At 45.7% G+C, this 21025-nt stretch overlaps 1 protein-coding gene across 4 annotated transcripts in view; it reads right to left on the reverse strand.

Annotated features, from left to right (window-relative positions):
* Positions 1-1029: 1029 nt before the first annotated feature.
* The window catches only part of minpp1b (multiple inositol-polyphosphate phosphatase 1b), a 108356-nt gene continuing 88360 nt past the window's right edge, over positions 1030-21025 (reverse strand). For 2 of the 4 annotated variants that reach the window (XM_038773814.1, XM_038773815.1), the window contains exon 5: positions 1030-4540. In XM_038773814.1, coding sequence (XP_038629742.1) covers positions 4466-4540 — 75 coding nt within the window. In that variant the 3' untranslated portion in view covers positions 1030-4465. Of the gene's footprint in view, positions 4541-13013; positions 13803-21025 lie in introns of those variants that run through there. The other 2 variants (XM_038773816.1, XM_038773817.1) reach the window with 1 other exon arrangement.

Raw genomic sequence — 21025 nt, forward strand, 5'->3', positions numbered from 1 at the left:
TTAAGTGCTTTCATTGTAATAAACTGGGCCATACAATATCAATATGGTGGGGTTTATTTGGCAAGCTGGTTGGAGTTACAAGTCTTAAGAAAATAAATATTAAATCAGAAACTGGAGACCAACAGGAACTGGCAGGGCTCATACACAGAGAAGAACAATAGGGGTGAAACTGTGTGCACAGCTTGAATAGTAGGCGGCTGATCTGTTTAAGGATTTTGTATGTGAAGGAAAAAATCTCTTCATGTTTACAGAATGGAATGGGGAAAGCTATTAAAAAGTTAAGAGATACTGGAGCAAGTTAATCCTTAACTGTGGGATGAAGATTTTTGTTGTTCAGAAAGGATATTGAAGGAAGAGGTTTTGGTTAGCAGTATTCATGGGGAGATTTTTTAAAATTCCTCTGGTGAAAGTAAACTTAACAGGAGAAGTGTCTTAGGAATGGTGAAACATTGCCCATTGCAAGTATTCAATATATTCTCGGGAATTATATTGCTGGATCACAGATACTAGTAATGCCTATTGTAGTTGAATAGCCGATAGAAAGTCAAGCTGCAGAAAAATTGTAAATGGACCAATCTGGGATGTTTCCTGATTGTGTGTGTGGTAATGAGATCACGGGCACATAAGATGAGGCAAAAGAAGGAGGGGGTTAACTGCATAGGATGAGAAAAGTGAGATAAGGTTCTCTGAGGCTATCTTTAGTAAGCTGAAGGAAGATGAAAGAGATGAAGGAAAAGAAACAGGTGTGCTTTGCTCAAAGAGATTAATAGAATTACAGCAAGGCAATTCCAAATTAAAACAAATTTATCAAATGGCTTTCTCGGAATTGGAAACTCAGTGTATTCCTGAATGATATTATGTAAAGGATTGTGTATTAATGGGAAAATGGCATCCCATGCATATTAGTGCAGATGAAAAATGGGCAGAAATACATCAAATACTATTACCTCCTGAGTATAGGAAAGATGTTCAAGGGATAGCTATGAAATCCCACTCGTAGGACATTTATGAATAAAGAAAACACAACCAAGGATACAGAAATAGTTTTATTGGCCGGGACTACATAAAGATGTAGTTAAATTTTGTCGAACATGTCATACGTGCCAAGTAATAGGGAAACCACAAGCTGTAATAAAACAAGCACCTTAATTCTTTTCCAGATTTCCACGAACCTTTTGACAAGAGTTCTAAGCGACTGTGTTGGACCACTTTAAAAATGCGAAGTGGAAATCAATTATGGATATATCCGCTAGATGTTTTGAAGCCATACCATTAAGAAACATGACAATCAACGGAGTGGCAGAAGAATTAACCAAGTTCTTTATTAGAGGCAACATGAGGCAAACCTTTTTTATGCAGAGGATTATGGGAGTCCGGAATTCACTTCCTGAGTTGGTGGTGGAAGCCAGAGACGCTAAACTCTTTAAAAAAGTACCTGGATGTGCACCTTAAGTGCTGTAAGGTGCAGGGCTATGGGCATATGCAGGTAGATGGGATTAGAAAGCTCATCTAGGTGTCTTTGGGACAGCATAGACAAGATGGGCTTAATGTCCCCTTCTGTGCTGCATCATTTCTTTGGTTCTATTTATGTCTATCTGGTGTGCTACCAGATAATTCAATTCACTCAGTTGTCTTTTAATCTGATATGATCCACTAAATCTAGCGTTCAATGGTTTACTCACAAGTAATAACACTAGCACTCCCCTCTTCTACAAAACTGAGTCTATGCTCCCCTATCAGCTGTTGCTTTCATTCCATGATGTGCTGTCTTTAAATGCTGCCTTGCCACCTCACTAGCTCCACCAGATCCAAAAGAGATCCAATCAGATCATAGGTCAAATTTCATGTCAGGATTATTTATTGAAGTCATTAAAAAGCCTGAAAGTGAAACAGGTGGCATCAAACTTGAAAAAACAATGATGAGAGTGTATAGTCAAGATTATCTTCATGATTGGGGCAAAGGGATTCCATTGTTATTATTTGTCATTAGGGATGCATCGAATAATCAAGTCCTTTTGAATTGGTTTATGGACATGAAATTAGAGGACCACTAAAGTCAATTTAAGGAAAGTTATTAAGTAAGAAATCAGAGATTACACTTGTACACTACCAATCGAATTTCAGAGAAAATCTGGTATGTTTCTTTCTTTAGCTGGACTCAAGTTCTTTCTTAGCAAGCCACTGAAATAATAATGTATTTGTGCTACTCGTATGGTCTCTGAATCAATTTTAGATAAATACAAGTTATCTTGTGACTAATGGAAAACGTTTCGGGAACAATTTTCTTTGGTTTTCTCTTGCTCGATCACTGTCACTTTGTCAGAGAAGTCACATTTACTCAACTATCACATAAATGGCCTTAAAGCACTAGGCATGACTGACAGCATTAGACTGATGAACTAAATGTGGTATTTAAGATTTGGGACCTGATTTAAATGCACAGAGCAGTTCATCACTAAAATACTACTTTTTCAATCTCTTCTTTACTCTCATCCCTACATTTATACAAATACCTGCCCGAGTTCTCAGCGGACCATCGCTTTTCAGTTGAGACAAGTTAACGCTGCATTGTTCTTATGTATTCTGCTTGAGACCCAATCTACATGCCTCTCTTGGAATGTGGGACAACCTCCCTACTGAACACTAACTCTGAAGAAGATTCTTCACAGTTTTTACTCATGTTCACCAGAAATTAAATGGCTTACCAGCTTATTGAGCATCGAGAGACTTGGTCTTGTTTTAGTTGCTCACATAGACGGTGTGAGTTGCGATCTTGCCAATCTTCGCTGAACTTTACTAACTTAATCAAACTGCATGTTTGATATCTTCAACGGATTTCCTCTTTCCTGCACGCCTTTTCCTATTTTTCAACCCATTTTTTATGCTTTCTCCTCTTCCAATTTTCCTTGCTTTCTGATCTCCTCAGGAACTTTCTGCCCCTCTGATGTGCCTGGGTGTTCTTCAGCACAATATTAATCAAATTCCAAGTGTCTATTTCCCAAACCAACTGCCAGAATACCCCAGCAGCCTGGTGTCTGGTGAATTAGCTGATCTCAGTTTGCCTCAGTGTAGAACAAAGCACTGTATTTGTGATTGCTGAAGGGACCACATGTACATTAGGTACAGGCAAGATAGAACGTGGCTGTAATACATCCTCCAAGGATCAAGCAACTTGTTAACACTTGCCCTGGAATAATGGCAAGTCATACAAGTTTTCAGAGGGTAAGTGTATCACGGTGAGGATGGCTTCAGGAGAAAAGCAGGGAGAGAGAGAGGGGCAAAAAACAATGGTGAGAGAAAACAAAAAATGATTCTGAATATGGTTCTGTTTTGCGTTGTGTAAGAATTTAACACCCAGTGAGATCCAGATGGCGCCGGGCAAAGCGAGTTGGGTGACTCGCGATTTGGGGCTCTTGCGGGATTCACCCACTGCGCCCGGATCTGCACCCACTGATTCACATCCAATGTCTTCAACTGCCCTACCCCCACACTCTGGCTATCTCGTCACTACACCACTGTTTTTCCATTTGTCATCTCATTCACAGCCTGGTATAGATTCGTGCAGCACTGTTTAATTAGTATTTCATGATTATCACTATACACAGCAAAATAAATTCTGTACACAGTGGATGTGATCCTCCTTCATGATTTAAAGGAATAATTTACCAACAATTAACAGTCATAGTAATTACGATTTTTCCTTTTGGTGTCTTGTCAGGTATCACTCAGTCGTCACAGTCCCTTTAATTGACATTTCTTCTTTAAGTTCAGGCACCTTGAAAGAGTGGATTGCAATCCAAGCGTTGCGACATATTGTCCATTGTACTCCCTTCAGATCTGTGTTTCTTGCTGGTTTAGAAGTCGATTGCTCATCATTACTCTGGATATTGAAATGAGGTTGCAGTTTTTGCTCTCCTCGTTTTAATCTTTCTCTTCTTCTTCTCAATTGCTTTATTTCTACCCCTTCCCCATCCTCTTTCCTCCTCCCCTGGTTTAGGTACAAGTGTAGAAGGAGATTGGGCCTGTCGAATGTAAACGGTTGAAAAATCCCTACGTTCAGTGTCAAGGCTGCAATTAAAGACTAAATCATGAACCCTGCTGTTCTATTCCCAGAGAAATCAGGTCCTGGCCCAGATTTCTAACCTCCATCCTGTTATGCCAAAACAGCAGGAAGATGATGGAACATGTATTTATACAGCACAGTGATCTGGAATGCACTGCCTGAAAGAATGGTGGAAGCAAATTCAGTAATACCTTTGGAAAGGATTCTGGATAAATACTAGAAAAGGAGAAATAAAGGCGGGGTCACACAGAAGGAGCAGGGGAGCGAGACTAATTGGACAGCTCTTTCAAAGCATGACGGGCCAAATGGCCTGTGTCGGTGTGGTATGATTCTATACAGAATTACAAATTATGAGTCTATGAAATAAACGTAAAGGTGAAGAATGGCAAGTTGGTGGCCACTTTAATAATAAACTATAAACAATATGAGGAGGAAGAGAAAGAAAATGAAATGGAAGTAACTGTGGTCATCACACACCTGCGGGAGAGAGAGCAGATTTAAAAAAAATAAATCATGTTAATGAGGTTGTTTTGGCATGACGAACAGCATCAGTATAAAAACAATGTAAAAAGAACAATAGACACAGTGCAATCACCGACGCCCAGCCTGCCAAGAGCCGCCTCATTGACCCTCTAGTCTACACTACCCTCACCATCCCCACTCCCACCTCTCCTCTTCCCCCCCCCCCCCCCCCCCCCCCACAGCGATTAATTCTCCACAACAAAGTCACTGAATAGTTGCCACCGGGCGAACCCTGACAGTGATCCTCTCAAGTCGAACTTAATCTTCTCTAGGCCGAGAAAGCTCGCCATGTCAGTTAGCCAGGTCTCCGACTTCGGGGGCTTTGAGTCCCTCCAAGCTAGCTGCATCCGTCTCCGTGCTACCAGGGAAGCAAAGGCCAGAACATCTGTCTCTTTCTCTTCCTGGATTCCCGGGTCTTCCGACACCCTGAAAATCACCATCCCTGGACTCATTGCCACCCTTGTTTTCAATACTCTGGACATGACGTCCGCAAACCCCTGCCAATATCCCTTACATTTTGGACACGCCCAGAACATGTGAACATGGTTCACTGGTCCTCCCGCACATGTTACACACCTGTCCTCCACCCCAAAGAATCTACTTATCCGGGCCACTGTCATGTAGGCCCGGTGGATCATCTTGAATTGGATCAAGCTGAGCCTGGCACATGTTGCGGTCGCATTGACTCTGCTCAACACGTCCGCCCATAAGCCATCCTCCATCTCACCACCAAGCTCCTCCTCCCACTGACGCTTCAGCTCCTTGGTCTGCGTTTCTGCCCCCATGAGTTCTTTGTAGAAGTCCGAAATGTCCCCTCTTTCACCCATCCCTATACACTACCCTATCCTGGATCCCCCTTAGTGGCAGGAGTGGGAAGGATGATACCTGCCTGTGCAGAAAGTCCCGCACCTGTAAATATCTAAATTTGTTCCCCCTTACCAATCCAAACTTCTCCTCCAGCGCCGTCAAGCTAAGGAAGCTCCCCTCTAAAAACAAGTCTCCCATCTTCTCAATTCCCGCCCTCCGCAATACTCGGAACCCTCCATCCAAGTTCCCCGGGGAAAACCAGTGATTGTCACATATTGGGGACCAGACCGATGCTCCCACTGCTCCAGCGTACCTCCTCCACTGAACCCAGATTCTCAGGGCCGCCACCACGGCGGGGCTGGTGGAGTACCTCGCCGGCGGGGACGGCAGAGGTGCCATTATCGACGTCCCTACACGAAGCTGCCTTCATCCGCTCCCAAACTGACTCCACCCCCACCACCCACTTCCTTATCATGGCTATGCTAGCTGCCCAGTAATAATTACTGAAATTCGGTAGTGCAAGCCCCCCCCTCTCCCCCGATTCCGCTCGAGCATCACCTTCTTCACTCGCGGGGACTTACCCGTCTACACAAAGCCCAGGATGATTTTATTAACCCTCTTAACAAAAGATGAAAATTGGGAGACACTGAAATACAAACAGAAATCTCGGTAGGACCGTCATTTTGACCATCTGCACTCTCCCAGCTAACAACAGCGGAAGCGCATCCCATCTCCGGAACTCATCCCTCATCTGTTGAACCAACCGGGACAAGTTCAACTTGTGTAACTGGCCCCAGTCGCGTGCCACCTGTATCCCTAAGTACCTGAAACTGTCCCCTACTAATCTGAATGGCAGCTTCTTCAGCCGACCCTCCTGACCCCTCGCCTGGACTACAAACATCTCACTCTTTGTCATATTCAGTTTATACCCCAAAAACCAGCCAAATTCCCCCAAAATCACCATAATTTCGCCCAATCCTGCCCTTGGATCCGATACATTTAAGAGCAGATCGTCCGCATATAGCGAGACTCTATGTTCCACCCCCCCCCCTCCCCCGAACGAGCCCCTTGAAACTCTCAGAGCAATTGCCAGTGGCTCTATAGCTAACGCAAACAACAGTGAGGAGAGTGGGCACCCCTGTCTTGTCCCCCGGTACAGTCTAAAATAATCCAAGGTCGTCCTATTCGTCTTTACATCAGCCTCCGGGGCCTGGTACAACAGCCTGACCCAGTCGATAAAGCCCTCCATAGATAGTCCCACTCCACCCGGTCGAATGCCTTTTCCACATCCATTGCCACAACTACCTCAACTCTCTGGGGGCATTATGATTACATTGGCCACCAACTGCCTGCCTTTGACAAACCTGGTTTAATCCTCCATAATCACATCCGGCACACAATCCTCAATCCTGGAGGCCAAAATTTTGGCCAGCAACTTGGCATCCACAATAAACAGGGAAATGGACCTATATGACCCACATAGCTCCGGGTTATTGTCCCGCTTCAATATCAACAAAATAGTAGCCTGTGACATCGTCGGGGGCAGCACCCCTCTGTCCTCTGCCTCAATGAAAACCTTGACCAGCAATGGCCCTAAAATCCCCGAGAACCTTTTATAGAACTTCACCGGGTACCCGTTCGGCCCCGGGGCGTCACTCGACTGCAACTGCATTGCCTTCAAGCCCTCGACTATTTCTTCGGACCTATTTGGGGCCCCCAGCCCATCCACCAGCTCCTTTGGAAGGTCAGTCCGTCCATAAAGCATCTCATCACCTCCAGTCCTTTAGGGGGTTCCGAGCAATAGAGCCTACTGTAAAAGTCCCTGAACACCCTGTTTAACCTGGCCGACTCCCTTACCAAGTTCCCATCCCCATCAACAACCCTCTCTATTTCCCTGGCCGCCTCCCTCTTCCTAAGCTGCCATGCAAGCATTCTGTTGGCCTTCTTCCCATGTTCGTAAAACGCACTCCTCGCCTTTCTAAGCTGCTCCACTGCCTTACCTGTGGACAACACCCTAAACTCAGCCTGTAGCCTCCGATGTTCCCTTAAGAGCTCCATCCCCGGGGTTGCCGCATACCTCCTATCTATCTGTAAGATCTCCATAACCAGTCGGTCCGTTTCTGCCCTATCCGTCCTGTCCCTACGAGTCCGGATCAAAATCAGCTCCCCTCTCACCACTGCCGTCAGCGCCTCCCAGACGACCGCTGCTGAGATTTCCCCCGTGTCATTAACCTGCAGGTAATTCTGCATACACTTCCTCAGCCTCTTGCACACCGCCTCGTCCGCCAACAACACCACATCCAACCTCCATTGCGGGCGCTGGAAGCTCTCCTCACTAACCTGCAGTTCCACCCAGTGTGGGGCATGATCTGGAATAGTGATGGCCGAATACACCGTGTCCACCACACCCGCCTGTAAATCCCTGCTCAAAATGAAAAAGTCTATCCAGGAAAAAACCTTGTGAACATGCTAATAAAAAGAAAACTCCTTCCCCCATCAGATACCTTAACCTCCATGGGTCGAATCCCCCCCCATGAACCCCATCAGTTATTTTGCCATTGCTGGCACCCTCCCTGTTTTTGAACACGACTGGTCCAGGCCGGGGTTGATGACTGTATTAAAATTCCCTCCCATAACCAGCTTGTGCGAGTCCAAGTCAGGTATCTTCCCCAGCAACCTCTTTATAAATTCCATGTCATCCCAATTTGGCGCATACACATTAACCAAGACTACCTTCCTCCCTTTCAGCTTATCGCTAACCATGACATAACACCCCCCCCCCGTCCGAGACTATACCGTCCTCCTGAAATTCCGCTTGTTTTTCAAAATGACAATCCCTCTAGTCTTGGTGTCCAGCCCCGAATGAAAGATCTGACCCTTCCATAGCGTGACTTGATCCGCCACTTTCAGGTGTGTCTCCTGCAACATTACCACGTCCACCTTCAGAGCCCTCAGATGCGTGAACACATGTGCCCTCTTCACCGGCCCGTTCAACAACATTCCAGGTGATCAGCTTAGTTGGGGGGCACTGTGCCTCCCCCCTCCGCCGATCAACCATCCCCTTTCCTGGGCCTGCTGTCAGCCCATGCATCGCGCCGCCATCGGCCCGCTTCCTGGCAGCCCCCACCACCGACCTCCTCTCTGTCCCGAAACCCAAGTCCCTCCCTCGTCAGCAGAGTAACTACCCCCAGCAACAACACTTTGTAACCTAACCCCTGCCATAGATTAATCATATGCACCCACCCCCCCCCCCCCCCCACCCTTTGCTTCCGTAGATTAGCTCACCCAGCCTGGTGGCCCTTATCTCTGGCGCCAAGAAGTCTCCCGCCTATTGTTCCCTCACTCTCCTCCCCCCGCCCATTTAAACCACTTCCCTCATCAAACCGACCCCAAACAATTGCCCAATTAACATAAGAGACAACCCAAAAAGAAAAACACACAGAAACCCCCCCCCCATAGTGTAAATCAAAGTAATACAAAGTAAAAAGCCCCACCAGCCACCCCCATGAAAACACCAAAAACCCGCAGAGACCGAATAACTTTTACTTTCCCCTTCTTCAACCAAACTCAAATACAGAAGAGAAACACCATAGAAACATATAAACATCACTCAAAAAGTTACAACTTCAAACAAAAAGTTCTCAGTTCAGCACCAGTCCTTTCCTCTTGGCAAAGCCCATTGTGTCTTCGGGCGACTCAAAATAATGGTGCTGGTCCTCGTGCGTAACCCAAAGACACGCCGGATATAATAGTCCAAATTTCACCCACTTCTTGAACAGGATTGCCTTAACGTGGTTAAAGCCTGCCCTCCTTCCAGCCACCTCCATGCTCAGATCCTGGTAAACACGCAAAGTGCTGTTGTCCCATTTGCAGCTCCGCATACGCTTGGCCCACTGGAGAGCACACTCCATGTCCAGGAACTGGACCGCCATCGCCCTTGGGGGGGTCCCACGGCCGCGGCTTCCTCGCCAGTGCTCTGTACGCCCTGTCCACCTTCAGCGGTCGGGGAAAAGCCCCCTCCCTCAAAAGCTTCTGAAACATACTCGCCACAAATGCGCCAGCATCAGCCCCCTCAGGGAGACCGACAATTCTTAAGTTCTGCCGCCGAATTATATTCTCCAAGCCTTCTACCTTCTCCAGTAGCATTTTTTTGCTGATTCCTCAGCATCCCCACCTCCTCCTGGTCCTCCTGCGCTTTCTCCAGCTTTGAATCGTCTGATCCTGGGCATCCAGCCTGCGCTCCAGCCAATCAATCGATTCCTTTATCGGATCAAGACAGTCCAGTTTCTGCCTAGCGAAGCCCTCTTGAATGACCCGCATTAACTCCGCCGTTGATGGTTGGGCCGTCACAGCAGGGGTCCGAACATCAGCCATTTTGTCTTCTGCCGCAACCTCCACTCAGCCCTTGCTTGTCTTCTTATTTCTTCCTTTTCAATCCCTTGGGGTTCTTCGTTCCACACACCAATGTGTGGAACCAGTGCCAGATTGACTTTGCCTTCAAAGCCAGCACTCAAAAATGCAAAAACGTCTGGGGGAAAGGTCCAAAAGTCCGGCCAGAGCGGGAACCACCAAATGCACGACTTACTCCCTCATAGCCGCCACTGGAAGTCGAGGGAGCAGATTTTTAGAGTGCAAGGAAACCATCATTTAAAAATATAGCGTGTATAACTCAAAGTATCGATGTAGAATTACATAACATAATGGCACAGAAACAGTATTCAGCCCATCTAGTCCAAGTTGGAGTCTATGATCCACTCAAGTCTCCTTTCATCTCATCTAAATCTACTATCGTAACCCTCTATTCATTTTTCCCTCATAGGCTTGTCTAGTTACCCTCTTAAGTGCATCTATAGTATTCCCTTCAACCACTGCCCTTGGTAGCCAGCTCCACATTCTCGCCACTCTTTGGGCAAAGAAGTTTCTTTGAAATTGCCTTGGTGAGTATCTGATGTTGATGGCCTCTGGTTACTCTCGTCCCCACAAGAGGAAACGTTCTCTCTGTATCCAGTCTGTCAAAACCTTTCACAATTTTACTGACCTCTATAAAGTCACCCCGTAGCCTTTTTTCAAGAGATTTTATTTGGTGTGGAGTGCTAAACTAAAACCAAGTCCACACTGACTTTATAGAAAACCGCCTTCCTAAATGTATGATATAGGTAGGGTCAATATGTTACAGGTGGGTTATGTTACAGTGTGCTGTTATGTAAGAAGGAATTGTATTCATTTTGCATCAGGCGTTAAGGTGTGTTGCAAAGATCTAGCGTGTTAACAAGTAAAACTTCAATTTTCAAATTAATACATGAAATATAATACAACATAATTAAAATTGTTCTTTAGAAAACAAATAAATAAATACTTGTGATGGTATGAATTTTTCACCCCAGCATACTGAATGACAGTTAACCTAATCTACTTTCCTGACTTGATTAACTATGGCCTCTTATCTCACTTAGGTTACACTTCCCCCACTTAAAGAGTTTCCCCCCACAGGTTGCTAAATGCAAACCAATAAAGTTTATATCTGCAAACATGTACCTTGGGCTCATTTGGAATTCCAGTAATATGACCTAAAGCATGGAAGTATTTGCATCCATTTTACTCATTGTTTAAGGTTGCATCTTTTACATTCAACAAGGCAAATTATCTTCTTACATGGAATGGAATAATTATCATATTCTAATGACTCAATAGCACTAGCATGGGAGCGATACCGTGCTCACTACAGAGTAAAGCTTTCTCAATCATGGTGCAAACCACAATTAAGCCCTACTTCAGGAAGACATCCCCTCTCCTTCCCTCCTCATGACCTGTTCTGCTTTGTGCAGTGAGATCATGGTCCATTGGATCAAGCTATCTTTCACACTATTCGCCTATTGACATCACAGTGAGGACAGAAAAATTCCAGCAGTCAGAGGTGCAAGAACTTTACGTTGGATGATTTCACGAGGTAACATATGGCTGGATTTTCACGATGGATGCAGGTAATTCGAGTCAGGCAGACCTGTCTTGATGTAAAATTGTCACATGCAATTTTCGTTCCGGGAGGCAGGGGTGGTGTAGCATCGCGTCTTCCCACGCGCGAAGGCAGATGGGAGGTGGCCAATGGGATGGGCAAATGCCGATGCGGGCTGGTTAGATGGTCCTAGTTTTAGGTACTCTAACCCTCACCCTCACAGCCCCATCCACTCTCCATGCCCCCTCATTGCATCACTGATGTATGGCATGGGGTATTTGACCATAGCTGCGAGTTCGGTGAATGAGCACCAGGGTGCGTCGATACTCTGTATGTCTCAGCCCAACCTCCTACGACAGGTGCATCTACCACATGTCTGTTTATCACCTGTATCACTGGGGCTAATTCACTCTGTAGCTAATGGGTGAAATGAGGCAAATTTGTGAGTTTGCATTAAAATACAGGGAATTAACATCCCTCTCAAGAATACAGCAGCCAGCTTGATTTGTTTGAATACATTCTTAAAAAATGTTGAAGGAGCAAGCAAACACAACAAGTTCAGTGGCAATGCACATTGACTGACATCAGCATAAGAGCAGCATAATGTCCTGGATATATTAGGGGACGAGGAGTGTGAACAGGAAAAGACATGTGGCTTGTATTGCAGGAATGACCCAGCTATCTAACATCACTCTGGGTTTTTTTTGGGCCTCAAAGGGGAACGCCCCATCGAGGCCGCATTTCCTGCACTGAGTAGCTCCGACGAGCAGAGCTCGTCAATGCAGGAAGAGATCGGGTATCACTTTTAAATGGCGCCCCAATCGCCCTCCCAGTTCACCTGTTGGGGCTCATCGAGCCTCCCCACCCGCATCCTACCAAATACTGGCAGGGCACCCTTGGGCCTGATCTCCACCATGGGCAAAATACCAGCTGGGCTGGCAGTATACTGCCAGTCTGGCAGTTCCAGGACAACAGTGTCAGGATGCCAGGCTGGAAGTGTCAAGGTGCCCAGGTAGCACCAGCAGTGCCAGCCTGGACAGAGGCTAATCACCTGGAAGCCTCTGCCTGCCTGGAGTTCCCCCCCCGAAGTGCCGTCCCGCCTGGTCCCCATTTGTGGGTACTAGTGACAAATGGCGCCTGTCTGGGCTCTCCATGGCAAGGCTGATAGATGCTGGGTGCTGGCTGGATCCAGTGGCAGCATAGCTAAGTGAGCTTTTAAGCTCTATTAACAATGGGAGTTTGAGTTCCGCCCATTGTGGAGGGATCCAGATTGTGACATCTTGGGAGACCGACCATCGGGTATCCCGGGATCTACCGGTTTCATCCCGTCCTGATTCCGATGGAACACGGCTGGTACATCATGCCCATGGTCTTTGAGTGATCTAAAGAGCTGTGAGCCTAACCTTGGTACTGTACTACCCATGACTCTCTGACAATCCACATGCCCATTCGCTACCTGTGAGAAACTCGCACCGAGAAAAGGGAACCATCCCTGAGTTGGGAACACATCAACAGCTTTGGAGCAATAAACAAATGTTGATCTCTGTCAAAGTGAAAGCTTAGCCATGCATTAACCCTCAACAGGTCATAAGTTGGAGACAATGGAAGGAGTTTAGAGGTAACAAAGGCCCAATTTCAGTAAACCTCTTCACACATAGGTTTCAGCACTAGTGGTTAAAAAAACAATTTTATTGTGTGTGGCACTGACCTCTGTACAACACAGCAATAAATGCACTCTGCCACAATATTGTGTCTTTTATGAAGTAAAAAGGCCACTCCTTAACAAACGTACAAATAGTAGACAACCAAAGTCGTAAGATTATGAAAATGTTTGTTTTCTTGGTGCGGTCCGTAATACACACAACATGAAAAGAATCAAGTGTTCTAATATCACAACAGATTGCAAATGAGCCCAGTGTTCCTGCTCCACCTATTTGAACCTTGTTCACCAACATCCTAGAAGAACCCCAGGTGTTCTTTGGAAAAAACTTTTTACTTTTATCTCCAAATCCCAAACTGGACACATCAAGAAACCACACATTTTTTGAACCTCCTCGATTTTCAGCGTGGCAAGTCGAGTTGTTTGTCTGCATTTTTTGCCTTGTGATTATTGTGGTGAACATTTATTTATTATTCATACGATAGATCTTATACTTTTCTGCCATTTTATTTCCCTTAAACTATAGCTAGCCAACGCTTGTAATGTCAGTTTCTATGCGATATCTGAAAGCCAAAATTATCCGAAATCCAAAGTGCAATTGGCCCCATTAAAGGATACTCGATTTGTAGGGGGAGAACTGCAATAGAGTGGCCTATTGAAGCAGAATTTCAAAGCTTGTCCATGCTCTGCAGTCTGAGCCTGAATGAGCAGCCATAATAATGGTGATAAGTTGTAGGCTATACAATACTGCCACTCCAAGCATGTGTGGAGAAGATGAGTAGCTGTCAGATAGGTTCCTGAAAGAAGATGAGAAGTATGGTCAATCCCCTAAAAAAGATGAGGTTTGAGCAGAAACCTCTTTGAGGCACCCTCAATTATGACTCGAGAGCGAGGTCGGTAATCAAAAGGCTTTAATCTACAGAGAACTGCACAGCATCCGAGAGAAGTGTGCTCCCCACATGGAGCCTTATCCTATATACCGTTTCCTGGGGGCGTAGCCAGAGGCGGAGTCCTCCAGGGATCCAAGCATCTTAAAGGGGCAAGGTATTAAAGGTCAGGTACCGTTTACAGCAGTTATTAATACTGTTCATCACACTCTTATTTGAGAAGGATGAGGAGATTTGTTTCTTCAAATCTAGATGTTATGTTTATTATAATTTGTTTTCAAGGCTGCTTTTATTGTCTGTAAAGGAGTGGTCATCCACTTTCCTGAACCTTTGCTTATACACACAAGTTAATGCATCAGAAATTTCCTCACGCCTCTGAGGTTTTGAATTAATGTGACATTTACAGATGGATATATGTCATAAGGAGATGGTCTTAAATCCAAGCCACTTGATATATAAATCCAGTTGCAGAAGGAAAATGAGATGGACAAAGAGTTCCCATGCTGAAAAATCAACCCTGTGTTATTTGGCAGCACTGGGCTCATTCAGGTGATTGTGCAACCTGACCTGACAATCGTACAGCACAGTTGGAGACCATTTGGTCCATTTTTGGCAGCACGGTAGCATTGTGGATAGCAAAATTGCTTCACAGCTCCAGGGTCCCAGGTTCGATTCCGGCTTGGGTCACTGTCTGTGCGGAGTCTGCACGTTCTCCCCGTGTCTGCGTGGAGTTTCCTCCGGGTGTTCCGGCTTCCACCCACAAGTCCTGTGCTGTTAGGTTAATTGGACATTCGGAATTCTTCCTCTGTGTACCCGAACTGGCGCCGGAATGTGTTGACTAGGGGCTTTTCACAGTAACTTCATTGCAGTGTTAATGCAAGCCTACTTGTGACAATAAAGATTATTATATTATTTTATTTTGAGCACATCTACTAAATCTCCCTTTAACCATCTCTGTTCTAGGAGATGCATCCCAATTTCTCTCATCTGGGAATATCAGAGGTGAACCTGTACCAGGACAGCATCAGCAGCGCTGGACATATGACACACTGCCCATTACTACGAGCATATTATGCTCAGGGCAGCTTAAAGTATTATACACACCAACTATTATTTGCTGTATTATTTTGCTTCTGCATTATTATTCTTAACAATATCTTCAATTCTTACTTCAGCCTGAATGTGACAGTTTGTCTTTTGGAAGGAGCAGAACACATGGTAGGCAGTAGTGTAGTGGTACCCGGAATAGTAATCCAGGTTAATGCTCTAGGGTCCTGGGTTCAAATCCCACCATGGCAGATGGTGAAATTTGAATTCAATAATAATCTGTTAAAAATCTAAAATGAACCTGTCTGGTTGACTATCTGATCTGGCCTACATGTGACTCCAGACCCATCAGCAATGTGGTTGACTCTTAAATGCCCTTTGAAATGGCCTTGCAAGTTCTGAAATGGCCTAGCAAGCCACTTACACTTGACAATAAATGCTGGTCCAAATCACCCGAATTAATATAAGAAAAACAGTAACGCCGGCAGCCTGCACAATCTCTGATACAAAACAACCTACACAAATGTAACTGTTAACTCTGGGGCGGGATTCTGCGGGGCGGGCAACTCCGGTGCGAAAGAGTGGCGTGAACTACTCCGGCGTTGGGCCCTCCGCACCTTCAGGGGCTAGACCGGTGCCAGAGTGGTTTGCGCCACGCCAGCCGGCGGGAAAGGGGCTTGGCGCCATGCCAACTGGCGCCGAAGGGCCTCTGCCGGCCGGCGCGGGTTGGCGCATGCGCAGTAGCGCCAGCGTGTGCTGGCTTCATCCCAGCGCATGCACGGGGGGGGGTTCATCTCCGCATCGGCCACTGTGGAGGCCCACAGAGGCCAACACAGAAGAATTGAGTGCCGCCACGGCACAGGCCCACCCGCGGATCGGTGGGCGCCGATCGCGGGCCAGGCCACCGTGGGGGCACCTTCCGGGGCCAGATCCCCCACCCCGAGGACCCCGGAGGCCGCTTGCGCAGCCAGGTCCCGCCGGCAAATAACTGGTGTAATATACGCTGGTGGGAATGGCCGAAAACGGGCGGCCAGTCGGCAATCACGGGCCGGAGAATCGCTGCTGCCAGCGGCCGCCGACCGGTGCGAGTCCCGCCCCCTGCCAAATCCCTGGCGCCAGAGAATTCGGCAGCCGGCAAGGGTGGGATTCACCCCCCCCCGTTAATCCCTTCTAATGTCCCAAGTTCCAGGGGACATGGTTCTGTTTCTAGAGAGTGCCTTTTGTTATGAACAGGGATGAAGAGTGTCAGGAAAGAGTTCAAATTGCAACCTGGTAGCTGAGGTGTTTGAAAAGTGAAAGGTGATATGTGCTGGCAGGTGTGAAATTAAATGAGAAAATGAGAAGGGGCCAAAAAAAGAATTGGTGCCACTATTCCGTCTCATACTTTTAGCTGTAGGAAACAATATAATGACCCAGATATTGTGTCATGAATAGTGGCGAGGCCAGCAGTGCCACATTATATGAAATAAATCTGACAGCCACTTTCGGTATCTGCGCAGTATAGTTAAACATGGAAATCCAGATACTGTCGGCTGATTTCCTTTATTCCTCCGCACCAGTATATTTCTGATAACTTGGCATGAAAATCCATGTAATTGTGAAGTTTCTATCCTTACTTTCTTATTAACCACCAGTAATTTCAAAAATAGTTAGGGTTGTTCAGATTGGAACAGCGCAATAAGTCTCAATTGCTGCCAAGCAACTGTCTGACCCTGAAAATTCAATTTTACAAGCATGGTGTCTCATTCCTTCAAAATTTAAAGCTCTTCAGTAACTCCATTATATCACCCACAGTGGGGACTGGATCCATAACATAAAGCAACAGATCATCATATAGGGACGCCCTATGTTCCACCCCTCCCCTCCCACTTACCCGAAGCCCTCAAAGCTATGGTTAACAGTTCAATCGCTAATGCAAATAGGAGGTGGGACATTGGACACCCCTGTCTAGTCCCCCTATTCAAATGGAAGTACCCCAACTCAAGGAATTGGTACAAACACTAGCCGAGGAGGCCCTATACAACAACCGTACCCATAAAACCAATTTTGGCCTTAGACTGAACCTCTCCAGAGCTTCGAAAGGTACCTCGACTCTTCCTGTCAAATGCCTTCTCAGCGTCTAAAACACATTCATCTCTGGCTCAGGTCCCTTGGACGGAGAGCGAACGACATTCAACAGCCTTCAAACATTGGCTGACACTTGCTGGCCCTTAACAAAGCTGGTCTGACCTTCCACAATCACCTCAGGGAGACCGGGCTCCAGTTGTACCGCCAACACCTTAACCAGTATCGTGCAGTCCACATTTAACTGCGAGATAGGCCGGTATGAACCACACTCCATTTGGTCCTTCTTCAACAGAAGGGAAATAGAGGCCTGTGAGAGTATAGCAGGCAGGATCTCTGGGACAAAGGATCATTAAACATATCTACCAGCAATGGGGCCAACTGATCAATAAACCTCTTGCAGAATTCCACCAGAATCCCATCAGACCCAGGAGCTTTACCCATTTTCATCCGCCCAATCCCGATCAAATTTCCTCCATGCCTAACAGCGTCTCTAGCTCTTCCCGTGTCTCATCCCCCACCAACTTGAAATTCCACCCCATCTAAAAATGTCAATATGTCCAGCCCGCCCACCGGGGCACCGACCTATAAAGATGCTTATAAAAGTCTTAAACGTAGCATTAATTTTATCTGGGACCAAAACCAAGCTATTACTTGAGTCCAAAACCTGAAGAATCTCCCAGGAGATTACCTCAGTTGATGAGCTAACAGATGGCTGATCTTCTCCTCATACTCATAAAAGACCACCCCTTGAATACTGCAACTGTCTCACCACCTTCCATGTAGACAACAGATCAAACTGTCTGTTGCAGCTTCCTGCTAGCCAGGAGCTCTGGGGTAGGGTACACATGTACCTGCGGTCCACCTCCAAGATATCATCCACCAACCTCTGTTGTTCCACCCTTGCCTCCCTCTCCATATGCACCCTATATGATATAACCTCTCGTCTAAGATGGCACATTGGTTAGCACTGCAGCCTCACAGCTCCAGGACTGGGAATCAATTCCGGCCTCAGTTGACTGTCTGCGTGGTGTTTGCACTTTCTCCCCGTGTCTGCTTGGGTTTTCTCCCACAGTCCAAAGATGTGCAGGATAGATGGATTGGCCATGCTAAATTGCCCCATAGTGTCCAAAAAGGTTAGGTGGGGTTACGGAGTTAGGATGGAGGCGTGGGCTTAAGCTTAAGCAGGGTACTCTTTCCAAGGGCCAGTGCAGACGTGATGGGCTGAATGGCCTCCTTCTGGACTGTAGGAATTCTATGATTCAAATTATGGGCAGAAGTTGGAAAAGTTAGGATTGTTCAGTATGGAATAGAAAGAGTTACATAAGATTTTTAAGATGACAAGAGGTTTGGATTGAGGAAAACCTATTCCTCCTGGAGTCACGGATTTTAAATCAATGATGTAGATGTGAAATTAATTCAAATAACAATCTGGAGTTCGCTGGCGGGATTCTCTGGGCCCACCAGTAGTGCACCTTTGCCTGCAGGTTTCCCGGTGGCGGGAGGTGGTTTCAGTGGGAATTCCCATTGACAGCGGCGAGAACAGAATCCCACTGCCAAGAAACACGCGCTGGGAGGCTGGAGAATCCCACTCTAAAAGTCTAATGATACCCATAAAACCATTATTGATTGTCGACAAAAGCCCATCTGGTTCACTAATGTCCTTTAGGGAAGGAAATCCGCCATCCTTACCTGGTCTGGCCTACATATGACTCCGGACTCACAGCAATGTGGTGACTCTTAACTGGCCCCTTGAACAGTTAGAGGTGGGCTATAAATGTTGGCCAAGCCAGCGACGTCTATGTCCCATGAACGAATAAAAAAAACTTTCAGAAATCCGTTATAGGCTAATTGGCCTCTTAATCCTCACTTCATTCCTGAACGGTCTTCGTCTAATTTTAAGATGCTGTCCCTTTATTCTTGATTACCCTGCCAAGCATAGTAGTTTGTCAGTGCCTTATCAAAGAAAGCACTTACATTTATGAAACAGATTTCATGATATTAAGGCACCTCAAAATACTTGAAAGCCTATTTGCACAGAGAGATCCCAGAAAGAGCAATGAGATAGTGATCAAATAGCATATTTTAATGATGTTGATTGATGATTAAATATTTGCCAACAAACTGGGAATAACTCTCCCACTTAGTCAGAACAGTTGGTCTTTTAAAAAATCTGACTTTAACAGTGATCTTGCCCCTTCTCAAACATAATGCCAAATTCTGTCATATTATTGGTAATATATTTGCAAGATGTTCCTTTACTGTCAGATCATTCTTTAATTTTGGCTTGTTTCTCATGACTAAAAAGTAGTATTATCTGTTCCCTGGCCAGTTTTAGAACACAATGCGCCTGATGTTCACTCGCTAAGTGAATGGAATTTGAGTGAGTTGAAATCAGACATTTGTTTCATGAAAACCGTCCTGGATTCACTCTCAAAATCAATTACTTTTATGATTTGAGCTCTTTTGCACTCTCCGATCTTTGTGAAACTTAAATTCTCCCATTATAATCAGTTCACCTTGCTCTATATTCTCTTAGATCTCTGTATTTATGCATTATGCTATAACAACACTGTTGTCAGGAGGTTTGTCTCTGACTCCCACTAGAGTATGGCATTTTTTGCAGGTTCTTAAAACTAACCGACATGTTTCCATTGTCTAGCCATTCTTTTAACTGCTGTAATATTTCTGTTCCTACTCCGTTCCTTATTTTCTTGTCAATTCTAAGGATCTTATAGTCTACTATATTTACCTCTTGTGCACGCCCATCTTGTAGCCAGGTGTCTGTAATGGTTACTGCTTTGCATCCTTTCAGCTGAATCAATGCTTTTGAAAATGAAAATTGCTTATTGTCACGAGTAGGCTTCAATGAAGTTACTGTGAAAATCCCCTAGTCGCCACATTCCGGCGCCTGTCCGGGGAGGCTGGTACAGGAATCGAACCGTGCTGCTGGCCTGCTGGGTCTGCTTTAAAAGCCAGCGATTTAGCTGTGCTTGTCTCACTTCTTACACTGTGTGCATGTGTGTAGGGAAGTCTGATGTGGTTAACATTCTCCACTCTTGAGTGTTTGTCTCACCTTTTTGGAAATTATCACGTTTTCTAATTTTTCAATAATCTTGCATTATTTACATGAGGTACATTATTGATTTTATACTATTATCAGAATTCATGCAAGACACTAAAGTTACACAGGGCACTGGTTAGACCTCAGCTGGAATATTGTGTACAGTTCTGAGTGCCGCACTATAGGAAGGATGTGAACGCACTGGAGAGAGTGCTGAAGAGGTTCACAAGAAGTGTCGTAAGGATGAGAAACTTCAGTTTTGAACATCGATTGGAGAGGTTTGGACAGTTCTTCTTAGAGAGAAGAAGGCTGAGAGGAGATTTGATAGAGATGCTCAAAATCATGAGGGGGCTGGACAGAGTTGATAGGGAGAAACCGTTCCCGCTTGTAAAACGATCAAGAGCAAGAGAATTGTAAAGGGATTTGCAAAAGAAGCAAATGTCACGTGAGAAAAAACTTTTTCACACAAGTGGTTTGGTCTGGAATGCACTGCCTGGAAGTGTGGTGGAGGCAGGTTCAACCGAAGCATTCACGAGGGCATGAAATTATTTTTTGAATAGAAATAATGTGCAGGGGTAGGGGGGAAAGGCAGAGGAATGGCACAAAATCATGAAGTTTGTTTGGAGAGCTGGTGCAGAAAGGATGGGCCAAATGGCCTCCTTCTACACCGTAGCAATTCTGCGATTTATACCCCAATTATTCACTGAGCTTTTCTCTCATCCATTCTTTTTGTTCACCGATAAGCTATCTGATTTCTAGCTGAACCTTTACCATCATTTCCCCATTCCTTGTTCGTTTAAAGTCCTTGCTGAAACTCTATTTAACTTTTTAGCAATGATGTTGGTTCAGGTGAAGCCTGTCCAAGTCGTAGAGTTTCTTCCTTGTGCCTGTGTTCCATGAATTGGAACTCCTTTTTTCCGCACCAGTAAATCAGCCATACATTCAGTACCAGATCCAC

Source organism: Scyliorhinus canicula, chromosome 16, assembly GCF_902713615.1.
Source record: "Scyliorhinus canicula chromosome 16, sScyCan1.1, whole genome shotgun sequence".
NCBI classification, from domain to species: Eukaryota; Metazoa; Chordata; class Chondrichthyes; order Carcharhiniformes; family Scyliorhinidae; genus Scyliorhinus; species Scyliorhinus canicula.